At 35.8% G+C, this 13,303-nt stretch overlaps 1 protein-coding gene across 1 annotated transcript in view; it reads left to right on the top strand.

Moving 5' to 3' along the window:
• The window catches only part of LOC105749262 (chondroitin sulfate proteoglycan 4-like), an 81,309-nt gene extending 68,318 nt beyond the window's left edge, over nucleotides 1-12,991 (top strand). The window contains 2 exon segments of the mRNA XM_031965015.1: nucleotides 7,438-7,621; nucleotides 9,921-12,991. Of these exon segments, the coding sequence (XP_031820875.1) occupies nucleotides 7,438-7,621; nucleotides 9,921-11,941 (2,205 nt within the window). The 3' untranslated portion in view covers nucleotides 11,942-12,991.
• Nucleotides 12,992-13,303: the final 312 nt, after the last annotated feature.

Here is a 13,303-nt window from a genome sequence, read left to right as displayed (position 1 = left end):
TTGTTTTAGTGTTATTCTTTCCATAAATACTGTTGTAATCTATGAATATATGGTTTTCTTGGTTCTGCTTATTTTATTTATCAGTTCTTATAAGTCTTCCCATCCTTCTCTGTAATCCAGATTTACTTTTTTACTGTACTTTGAGATTTTCCCCAATAGCTCTCTTCCCTTAGAACCTGTCAATTGTCTTTAACCATTGGAAATCAGTAAAGTTAATTACTTTAATTATAATTATATTAATTTAATTATAAATGCTTTTTTTAACATAACCCCTCAAAAGTTTCTTGAGGGTACAACTATATAGTTATTGTTTTTTTTTTCTTTGTATTTACACTGCCTAGTACATTGGGTGGCATGTGGTGAATAGGGCCTTAATAAAAGCCTATGGAATTAATAAATATTATGCTTATATGAAATAAATATAACAAGTTTATTATAAGTAGTTTCTTATCTTAAAATCAATTTTCAATTTTTTCACACTACCATATCATTTTAAAAGAAATAATTATAATTGTCATGTTACATGCACAAATGAGAAAATCTTAAGAATTTGTGCTAAAAAAAAATTGTATACTAAAGAACTGAGCATTTCAAGCACAGAGAATAAGTAAAATGATCAGACTACAAAAATGGAATTTGAGCTTTTAAAAAGGGATATATCTTATTATCTAGAAATAATGAATGAGTCAAAAAAGATTCCAATTCATAGCATCTCTAATCACTTCCATGTATAGGACTAGATTAATTGATTTCCTCTCCCCTTCCTCCCTTCCTTTCCTTCTCTCCCTTCCCTCCCCCCTCCAGTAATTGCTGGTCTCATTTAGATTGATTGAGCAGTTAAAAATGAAGTGTTCTGGTTTTGTGGTTGATGATGCCTGGCCCTTTTTTCTTTTCCATAAAGTAGAAATTTCATTACATTTATTGTTCATGTATTCCCTCCTTTCTTTTCTTTTGTTAATATGTCACTTTACAATACTAAAAGTGAAAAAAAGTATGCAACATTTATTTTCCATTGCAAATTAAAACTGAAAAATTATTCAAGCTTGAAGGAAATTAGTCTGCAGATTTTCAAAGCTTGGGTATAGTAATGAAGAAAGTAAATTACAAAATTTGGAGAGGAATCAGTTTAGTCAGAGTTAATAGAGAGTATAATGTGATCATTAAATCCTTTGTGTTTTAATTGTATGAATTAGAATCCAGAAAAAGATCCTTTGATTTTGACTGGTTCTTCCCTATTTTGAGAGCACTTATCAGCAGATGGGGTATAGTAGGGGTTGAATCCTATTTCAGTTCATTCTTTCAACAAATATAGTTTACCTTTAAAATTCATTGCTTGTGAGTTATAGACCATATGCAGAAACTAGGCCATATATGAGCAGATGGATATTTGCAAGTGGGTTGGCTGTTTGAAACCATTAGTACTCTGCCTTCTGTCTTTCAAGCATGTCGGTAGCAGAAGTGTCATGGAAGCCTAGATTCAGAGCTAGGAGGAGCTTTAGAGTTCTAGGCAACTTCTTCATTTTACACATGAGGAAACTGAGGCTCAGATAGGTTAACTAACCTGCCCAAGGCCATGTTGCAAGTGAGCAATTTGAATTTGAGCCCAGCTCTTAATGCTTCCAACTCCAGCATTCTATCACTGTGCCATGCAATCTCCAAATAACTTATAGTGGATTTCATTATTTGTTTATTTATATCAGGGCTTCTTAAACTTTTTCCATTTGTGACTCTTTTTAGCCTGAGAAATTTTTATGTGATCCTGGGTGTGTAGATAAAATAGACATACAAATAATACATTTACTGATAATAAATCATAATTTCACAACCCCTAAATTCAATTACAAGATCCCATATAGGGTTGTGACCCATAGTTTGAGCAACTAGGACTTATGTCACTATTACTAGAGAATTCTTTAAAATGCTTTGGCTTTGCAGTTGACTTTTAATATTTCATTGAAGAAATCATAAATATACACCTGGAAGGAACCTCAAATACCATTTAGCATGCTTCCTTTCCCCTCATCCCTACTCCAGGTTATACACATTAGTAATAACATTTTCTGTTAATTGTAGCATAGTTCAATTCACCTTGATACCTCATTGATTTAATAGTCATTCATCAGTGTTAGAAATTTATATGATCCTCCATATTAATCAGATACAGATTTATATTATAACCCTTTTCATTCTTTAAACTTTTTTTTTCAAGTAACAATCATTTATTTTCTTTCTATCCCACTTCACAGCTATCCCAGGGCCTCCAGTGAAAAAGAAAACCAAAACTCTTGTAATATTATATGCATAGTCACCAAATCCCACATTGACCCTGTCCAAAAATATGTCTAATTTTGCATCCTGAATCTACTAGGTTTGTTAGGAGATAGGTAGCATGTTTCATCTCTGACTCCCTATGATGATTGTTGATTATTGGAGTGATCAGAGTTCTTGTCTATCACACTTGTTTGTCCTTACACTTTTACTGTTATTAGACAAATTGTTCTCTAGATTTTGTTAATTTTACTCTTGAATAGTTCATATCAGTCTTGCAGGTTTTTCTGAAATCATCCCTTTTGTTATTTCTTACAGTATCTCACTAAGTTCCTGTACCATGATTTATTTAGCCTTTCCCTTAATTGATGAATACTCACTTGCTTTCCAGTTCTTTGCCAAAAAGAGCTGCTATAAAGATTTTTCTGCATGTGCGTCCATTTTCTCTTTCTTTGATCTCTTAAGGGTATAGATGGTATTGATGGGTCAAAAGGTGTATGAAGTAAAGTAACTTTTAGAACATAGTTCCAAACTTTTCTAGAATGACTATTCCAATTCACATCTCCACCATGAGGGCATAAATGTTTCTATTTTCCTATATCCCCTTAAACATCTGTCATTTTCCTTTTTTGGGTCAGCTTTGTCACTCTAAGTCTCAAAAAAGTTAAATGACTCATCTAGAATCACACTGAGATGACACTTGAACCCAGAACTTCCAGAGTCTAAATCTAGTATTATAATACTAGATTATAATAACTACACCATGGGGACTTTCAACTAACCCTTCTGATGATTCTTCTAGGTTCATAGGTGCTCCATTTGCATCTACCATATTCCATGCTCACTTTTTAAAAAAATTGATAATAAGCTGACTATGCACTGTTCTAGGTCTTAAGGGAAATAGACATATGAATAAGAAATAGTCAGTGTCCTAAAGGAACTTTAATCCAGTAACATTTTCCCCTAGAAAGGAAAGAAAATTAGCTTACTTCTGGCTTAAGCTAAAAATAACTCGAAAGATTAAGGCCCAGAGAAATGGAGCCTCCAGTCCCCTATATAATTCTAACTTTGCATTCAAAGACTAGTGGAATCCATGGTCTTTATATAGCCTCTGTAACACATCCAGTGTAACATATTTTATAGGCAAGAATGGAACCAGACTAGACCCTGATCTGACAGATCTGGATCTTTTAGTGATTAAGAAATAATTATAAATTATATAACTGTTCAGATATAATCACTGCTCTGGCAGGAAGCAGAATCTCTTAAAGGTACCCATTGATGTATTTAATTGCTAAATCCAGTGGGTTTTCCTCAGTCCTCATCTTCCTTGATCTCTCTTCAGCCTTTTATAATTGTTGACAACCGTCTCTCCTAGAATACTCTCCTTTCTCTTGACCAATGTGGGATTTCTCTCTCCTGCTTCTCTTTTCTCTTTTTATACCATTCGACATTATCCTTTACCAGTTCATCATTTGTTTTCTACCCCTTCAGGGGCCATTCCTCAAACCTTATGTCTGGACCCTCTTCTTTTTTCTCTCTATACTCTTTTCTATGATAATTTTATTTGATCCTGTGGATTAAATTATCACTTCTATATTTAGTATTATAAAGTTTGCAAACCTGGTAGGTATGAAGTGAAACCTCCAAGTTGTTTTAGATTGTAAGAAAACACAAACCAAAAACAAGCATATGAAAATGTGATACACACTTCCGAAAGCAGCTTATGTATGTTTTTTGACCATTTATCTATTTGGGAAGGGTTCTTTTGAAACATTCTTTCCTTCATAAGTTCAAATTCTTTCTAAAGCAAGAGTTCTTAACCTGGGGTCTTTGGATAAATTTTAGTGGGTCTGAACTTGCATGGGGAAAAAATTACATTTTTATTTTCCTAGAGCTCTTGGATAAATTTTAGTGGGTCTGTGAACTTGCATGGGAAAAAATTGACATCTTTATTTTCATTAACTTTTAATCAAAATTTTAGCATTTCTGAATTTATTTATATATACATATATATATATATATATATATATATATATATTCTGAGAAGGGGTCTGTAGGTTATAGATTGTAAAAAGGCTTATGACACAAAAAAGTTTAACAATCTCTGGTGTAGAGGTTGGAAAGTCTTTATATATATTTACAGGGAGTATTATATATATTATGTTATGTATATTGTCTTATATTATGACAAAAAAGTTTAACAATATTTGATGTCAAGGTTGGAAAGTATATATATATTTATAGGGAGTGGTTACATATATTATATTATGTTATATTATGACACACAAAAAAGTTTAAGAATCTTTGATGTAATGGTTGGAAAGTCTTCATATATTTTTACAGGGGGTGGTTATGTATCTCATATTTCATTAATAATAGCTCTTTCCCTCCATTGATATAAATATCAAAGATCAACCAATATCCAAAATAACTCCTTTCTCTTGCTAGCAAACTATATCCCTTCTGCTTTGAGAAAGCTAAGTTTACTTTACTATTCAAAAGTACAATCCCTACAGGAACTGGATAACCAGATTTTCAGATTTAAAAAACTTTCTTCTAAAGAGAAGCACTACCACCATCATCATCACCCCCACTCCACCACAGTCAACTCCAGTGGTTTCATATTACCTCCAGAAGCAAATATAAAATCCTTTGTATGGCCCCTTCTTACCTTTTCAGTCTTCTTATATGCTATAACCTCTATATTCTGAGTTCTAGTGACATTGGACTTCCTATTCTTCCTCAAGCAAGATACTTCATCTTTTCCTTCCAAGCATTTTCATTCATTGTCTCTCATACTGGAATTCTCTCCCTTCTGGATTCCTTGGCTTCTTTCAAGTGCCAGTTAAAATATTATTTTCTGTAAGAAGCTTTTCCTAATCCTCCTTAATGCTAGTGCCTTCTCTCTGTTGATTATTCTAATATATACCAAATATCTTGTTTATACAAAGTTTTTTTTTTTTCCATGCTGTCTGTCATTTTTACTGTGAGCTGCTCTGGGGCAGGGATTTTTGTTTGCCTTTCTCAGTATTTATAGTGCTTAGCATAATTCCTCATACATAGTAGATACTTAATAAATGCTTGTTGAATTGACTTCCTAATGTTTGGGGTGGGGAAAGGGATAAGATTTTCATTAATGCCTAATATGCACCAGACACAAATATCTCATTTAACCATTGTTTGCAATCCATGGGACAGCCACTTAACTTTCCCTAAACCCCAACCAATAACCGGCACTATTATGTAAACTTGTTTTTACATATGCAAGGTGGATCTATATTGGGACTCCCTCCTAATGGGTCATCTACCTAGGAACCTGAAGGTAGTAATCTGAATGTTTTTATAAAAATTCCAGTTACTAACCAGTAAAATTATTTCCTGATGAAGTTGTATTGCTCCACATGTTTTTATTGGAGATTTCCTCTCTCATGGAATCCAGCTAGCTCTCCAGCTCAACATCCATACTTTGTTGTCATTTTCCCCTTTTGGAGTTTTTTTCAGCCCAGGGAAAAGGCAAATGCTTATCCCTGAGATCTTCTTTTGAGGAAATTTACAAAATCGAAAACCTGAAAAGCTTTAAATAATATAATAGAGACCCTTGTTGTGTCTTATTAGGGCTAATGCATCTTCAAAAAAAACCAGCATTCTGCTTGGTAAGAACGATTTTCTGCACGTGGGCTATGATATGAATTCAGTGAAGTGTATTTTACAGCATATTATTGTAACTGGACCACACCTTGCCTCATATAATTTTTGTGTAAGTCACTGAAAAAACCCATATGTGGGTTTAATTAATTTATTTGTTGTTGTTTAATTATGTACAACTCTCTGTGACCCCATTTTGGGTTTTCTTAACAAGGATAGTGAATTGGCTTGTCATTTCCTTCTCCAACTCATTTTATACATAAAGAAACAGAGATAAACCTGTTACATGACTTACCCAGGGTCACACAATTAGTTAGTATGTGAGACTGGATTTGAACTCATACTGACTCCAGTAATGGCACTCTACCTACCATGTTATCTCACTACTTGTACATACTCCTAACCAAAAACATCAGAATGCATAGGAACATTAGATTTTAGCTCTTGAGCCAGAAGGGACTCCAGAAGTCACCTAGTCCAACTCCCTAATTTTATAAATTTTACCTACAGAAGGCTGGATCAGAGCTAAAACACCCTAACCTCTTAATTCTAATGGGCTAAAATTATGACAAGGCCAAAATATTGTAATCTAGACCCAAGAAGCTATAATAATTCTCTTTATTCTAAACATTATTTAATTTTAAGATCAGAGAACTTTAATATTTTAAAAAGGATTTTAGAGCTCATCTGATCCAGCTTTCATATTTTGAAGATGGGGAACTGAGCCAGATAAGTAAGATGGCTTACTTAAGGACATAGAAATAGTTAATAGAAAAGCTTGGATTTGTTCATGGAAAAGCTTGGATTTGAATTCATGTCCTCTGACTCCAGAACCAATGTGCTTTCCATGTTGGCATTTCAGATGGTGTTACTTAATCCAAACAATAGATTTGGATTACATATGATAGGGATATCTTTTCAAGACATTGTACTTTATCAAATAGTCTTTGAGAAACAAAATGGCATCATGTACTGATATTGAGACACATTAGACATTCATTTTTGTATGATTTTTGTTTATGTCTCGTGATAAGCATAATAAAAGGCATATAACACAGGACATGATACCCCAGCAAGTGCTTAATAAATATTGACTGATTAATCATCTGTGAGGTTTTTCAATAGAGTATTAAGTTCCTTGAAGTCAAGATCTTTTTTCATTGGTGTCTTTGAATCATCAGCACTTAACACAATGCTTGTCATCTAACAAGTGTTTAATAAATGCTTACTTGACTTAATTGAATGGAATTGAATTGAACTGAATTGTTCAAAGCATAAATCTAGTTATTGGCAAAAGCAGCATGTCAGGTGTGTGATGTAGAAGGGATTCTTGCTCAAGTATGAGCTGGACCAAATGGCCCTTGAAGTCCCTCTTAAGGCAGGAGATTTTGCAATAATCAGAATACAAAAGAAGATTAATGTGAATAAAATTCATGGACATCGTTTCTTTTAGTTTAATTGTCTTTCTTGTTCCTACCTTTTTTGAAGCCAATGATTGCTTTTTTCTTTAATTTTCAACAGGTTAATGAAGGCCTGATATTATACAAGCATATGAACAGTGAAATTCAAGTCTGGAATGCAGAAGACTCTTTTACGTTCACAGTGTCCTCACCTCCAACTATTTTAGAACCCCAGGTGTTTCCTATTATAATCTCATATGATATTAATGAGCCTGGCCAGCACAGTCACCTGCTTGCAAACACAGGTATAGTAATTAAAATGTGAGGCTGTTTTGTTTTTATGATTAGCTGTGGCCAATATTGTGAGTGGGAAGAAAAAGCATGGCTCAGAATCTCTCCCTTTGGCTTTTTAATCACACTAATGATATTAACCTCGATATTTTTGGTATATGTAATTAGGGTTCTTTTGTACGTTACTATCAATCTCCTTAACTGGGGGCTTTGTCCAAACCTGTTTTGTTTTCTTTTGTGAAAAATTTTTAGAAATCATTAGGACTAAATAGGACATTATGTAACAGCTGTTGCTGAGAGACAATGAATAACAGGGTTGTTTTTGTTGTTGTTGTTATTAAGTCACTTTTCAGTGGTGTCTGACTTTCCATGACCCCATTTAAGGTTTTCCTTGTAAAAATACTGGCATGGTGTGCTATTTTCTTCTCCAGCTCATTTTGCAGATGAGGAAACTGAGGCATTCAGGCTTAAGTGACTTGCTCAGGGTCTGAGCTAGTAAATGTCTGAGGCTAGATTTGTACTCATTAAGATGAGTCTTCCTAATTCCAAGATCAGTACTCTAGATCCACTGTGCCAGTGGATATAGTTATTAGAAAAGAAAAAAATTTTAGATAACTTTTTACTCTTTATTATAAAGATCTAAAAAGCATTTAATGATATACCCTTAACCTAAAATTCCCAAAATAATAATAGGAAAGAAGAATACATAGAAGCCTTATGTTTTAAAATACATTGCAAAGATTTTTTCATTGGGTCTTCACAACACCTCTGTGAAGTTTTTGTGGATATTAATCTTTTGTTTTATAAATCAGGAAACTGAAAATCCATGGTATTAAAGTCATAGACCTGGAACTTGAACCAGAGTCTAGTGCTTCCCCCCCCCCCCCACCTCAGGCATATAACTTCCCTGTGGCAAATGACAGAATAGTTTTATGTGGCTTTTTCATTCATATTAGCCTTCAGTTATGCTAGTTCCTACACACAGTACTTCCATCTTCTGCATCCATGCTTTTGGACTAGCTGGTCCCCTTTTCCCTCCCAATCTCCAACTCATAGACTCATTTGCTTCCTTTAAAAACTCACCTCAAACCTCACTTTTTCTACCTTTCCTGTTCACCCCAGCTTAGTGACATCTAAGATTACCTTTCACTTACTCTGAATTTTATCTGCTCTGATACATATATACATACATACTATATATTTATATATATACATATATGTATACACATATACATATACTCTATATGTATATACATATATACACATACATACTATATATATCATATGTGTATATATATATATATATGTATATACACACATGCACACACATATAAAATCTTCTCCCCTGGTTTTCATTAGAATGTATGCTCCTTGAAAGCAGGGACAGCACATTCAATATTCAGCACAGTGTCTGCCACATAAAACACTTTTAATAAACAATTGCTGATTGATTGGCTTTGGAAATTTGCACCTAAATCTGTGTTTAGTGTAAGAAGATAGATCAGGAAATTAAAATCCCCTAAACTAAGATTCCTCCACAACAGTCCCACTCGGAGTAGTATGCAAACTCATGGAAAGGACCTAGAGTTCTCAGCCTGTGGAGCATAGAGTTTATGGACCTTAGCAAGCTGAAAAGGTTTCAGTTATGAGCTGGTGGCTTACTTTGCATTTGTCACCAAAGAACCAGCCTAGCCTAATTCAGAGAGGTTCAACCCCTAGTGATTGATTGTGGGAGCCACAACAATTCATGCAGGAAAAGCAGCATGGTACAGTGGAATGTTAGCGGGCCTTGAGTCATATATATTTATATATACACACACACATATATATATATATATATACATATGCAAATATATATACAAATTCTGGGTCTCTCACATGCAGTTGTATGGCCATGAGGCAGTCTCTTAAGCAAACCAGGTCTCTGTTTCTTCATCTATAAGATGAAGGACTTGGCTTGGACTGGGTGACTCTTGCTCTAAATCTGTGATCTTATAATCAGCCTTGTTGTTGTGACTGATTTAATGGAGAACACAACTACACTGAGGAAATCAGATCTTCTGAAACTAAAGTGAAAGAAACTCAGCAACAAAACCAGAAAAACTGTTTTGAAATTGAAATGCTAATTTGATAGTATGATTTGATCCGCATATTTTAAGTATTTGGATGAATCTAATATATCAGACAGCAAAGATAATGAAAATGCCTAAGAAACAAAGAAATTCCTTATTCAGACCATGTCTGAATAGGGAGGTAGTCAATTTATCACATACAAATTTGTTTCAGTAAAATACTGTTCTTTTCTTCTTATAGGAGCTGTTGTCCAGGAAGGAAGGAATGTCTTAATTGATAGATCTAAGTTAGATGCATCGAATCTCCTCGTTAAATTACCTGAATCTCAGCGAGCTACATATGAAGTCTGGTACCAGGTTACATCTCTTCCCCACCATGGTACAATTGTAGTTGGAGAGAGGAATATTACCAAAGAAAAACCCTATTTCTCACAGTACATAATTAATAAATATGGCATCACTTATCAGCATGATGACTCTGAATCCCTAGCTGATAATTTTACTTTCTCAGTTTGGTTGAATCAGAAGAGTAAATCTGCCACAAAACCAGAGGCCAACTTTCTCGAAGAGGTATTTAATATCACGGTCTCTCCTGTGAATGACCAAGCACCCAAGTTGAAGACAAAAGGACCTTCTCTGAAAGTGCTTCAGGGCAATATGTTCAGATTGGGACCAGACAATCTGAAAGTGGAAGATTTGGACAACTCCCCAGAAGAGATCGGATACACAATCATCAGCAGCCCTACCAATGGCTTTTTAGCAAGAGCTCCCTATCTAGACTTCCCCATTCATCAATTTACCCAGGCAGACATTGACAGTGGCCAGGTGTGGTTCGTGCAAGATGGAAGTCCAGTGTCTGGGGTGTTTTACTTTAGTGTAACAGATGGCAAACACCGTCCACTATATAAACTCTTCCACCTAGAGGTTATACCTATCTCTGTCACCCTTGTGAATCTGACTGATCTGCTCCTTCCCCAAGGCCAGACCTCTATCTCCCTCACTAATGTACATCTGTCAGCCATGACCAACGGGAAAAGTACCGAGATTATTTACAAACTAATCCAGCCCCTCCAGCACGGCTACCTGGTCATGGAAAATGAGCAGGTCACTCACTTCAAACAGGAAGATTTATTTTCTGGAAAACTGTCTTACCACATGACAAATCTCACCGCCTCCCAGGACGAGTTGCAGTTCATGTTGTTTACAACTGAGAATAATCTGACAGACCAGACCCTCCACATCCGAGTGCAGCCTTTGCTGCGAGTCTCATCTAGCCTGGAGATTCCCAATAGGATGATTTATCAGTTGAGACGGAAGGACCTGGATGCTACTGAACTTGCTCATTTAACAAAGAGTGTTCCCACATTTGAAGTCACTGAGCCACCTGTCCACGGCAGACTTATAAAAAGAGTCAGTCGCCATGCTGAGCCAGAAGGGATTGATCTCTTTACCCAAATGGACATTGACCAAGGCATGTTGATGCTCGATCCCCATGCTAACATGACTGGTGTGGATGTGATTAATGATTCTTTCACCTTCACGCTCAAGGCAGACCACGTGCAGCCAGCTGTAGGCTACTTTCCCTATACTATTGTTATGTCCAATCCCTTGTTTGTACAAAATGTTACTGCAGAAGTACCATTGTCGGATGCCCTGAGGACATCTCCAGATTCCCAAGAGAAGTCTGTGATTTCCAAAGGACACACAGCACAGACTGAAGGCCCCAGGAAGACAAGGAGATTGGATTCAGATCTCTGGAGAAATCAGCAAGGAGGAGACCTGGCAGCTCCTGTAACCCAGTTTGCCTGGCCAAAGATCTCTACTGAAACCGGCTCAAGGACAGCCAGAGCTCAGCCCAGAGAAAGCAGCAATCCCCTCATGGTCATCTTACCCCTTGCTGTTGCCACCTTTCTGTTAATAGTGGCTGTGATGTCACTCTGTATCTGCCTGATGTGCCGCAAGGTAAAAAAAGCTAGCCCCTCTGTCAACTCTCAGACTAGTCCGGAGCCCAGGACTCCCACCCTGAGTCCAGAGAGGAGTCTGACCATCCCCTCGGTCACAGTGACACCCCTTTTAAGAAGCTCCAGCAGCCCAGCACTTAGCCCTTCTCTGGCCCCAACATGTCAGCAATTGCTTGCCCCAGGGGCTAAGCCAGTGGAAAAAATCTCTCTCTGGGATGCCTGGAGGAATCTGGATCCAGAAATGGTCCAGCACTGCCGAAAGACCAACCCAATGCTCAGGCGCAATCAGTATTGGGTCTAGACAGGCATGAAAATTTGCAAAGTGGTGTGAGTTCCCATCATCTGCAAAAAAAATCTGTGGTAGCGTCCTTAGCTAGTTTTTAATGTTATTTATTTTTGTGTATCTTCTATAAGAGGTTCTGTGTTCCTGAAAAGGAAGATGGAGCTTATTCACAGTGTATTTTCTTTGAAACAGAAAAGTCTATTTGTATAAACCCCTTACTAAAGAATTCTTTTGTAACTCTTTTGCAACTTCTCCATCTGAATTTTTCAATACTGGTGAAAGTGATTAAATATTTTTCTTCCAAGCAACTCTTCTCTCAAATCAATTCATTTGTCTGTTTGGAAGCTGTAAGAAAATGCAAGAAAACTATGATGTTTTGGGGTTTTTTCTAAATGGATTCACTCCCAATGAATCAGTTGGAAATACAAGGACCTTTTCAGTAAGCAGGAGAATCTGTTGAAACATTGAACCTGTTTCTATGTTGTTTATTTTAAAATTTGCTTTGTTTCTTTCAACCTTGAGCTACAACTTTTAGACAGACTTTGTTCATTTCTTAATGCAATAAATGTCTCTATTATCATCCATAGTTTGGGAGAGAAGGCCAGCAGGACTGGCTACCCATTTGGGACATTTTCTACAGACTTTATGTACACATCTAGAAATATCTGCTAGTTTCTATTACAAACCAAGACTTTATAGCACACTTCACTTTAAAAGTTAAACAAAATCACAAAGTTAAAACAAAATTGAGACTTTTTGTGGATTGATTTCACAAGTTAACACTGCATTACCTGTGCCTTTGACTATGTGAAATGTTTTGTATTGCCAACATTATTATTTAAGTGGTCTGGTAGAGGGAAGAAATATTCTATTTCAGACTCTCTAAGCCTCAGTTTCTCCCAAAGTAAAATGAGAATAACAACATGTAGGCCAGAAATTTTTCCTTTGAGCTTTTAGATCTGAGGCTTGTTGAATGTATCAGTTTTATATTTTGATCTGTTTTGTATAAACTAGTGAAAAGTTCCCTCCCTTTGTATACACTGTGAAAGATGAATAAACTTGCTATTGAGTATATGTGTAAAGTGTACTTTGTAGCATACCACAAAAGGGAGGGGTTGGAAATTCCACAGTAGTATGTTTTAAAACTTGTCTCCAGAATGCTAACTATAAGCAGTTTTTTTGGTGAATTACATTAATGTCCCTTAAATTTTTAACATACAGACATTTCGAAAGAGTAGGTCAAAGAACTGAGAAGCCCTTTGTTAGCTGGTGGAGCACATTAAAAAAAAGATACTTGATAGGAATATTTACAGAGATGGGGTGGGGTCCTCTAAAAGTATCCCTTGACCCACCCAGGTATACTCCATATGGAAATTACTT

Source organism: Sarcophilus harrisii, chromosome 1, assembly GCF_902635505.1.
Source record: "Sarcophilus harrisii chromosome 1, mSarHar1.11, whole genome shotgun sequence".
NCBI lineage: Eukaryota > Metazoa > Chordata > Mammalia > Dasyuromorphia > Dasyuridae > Sarcophilus > Sarcophilus harrisii.
Note: the sequence above shows the minus strand (reverse complement) of the source record. Positions and strands in the feature narration are given on the sequence as shown.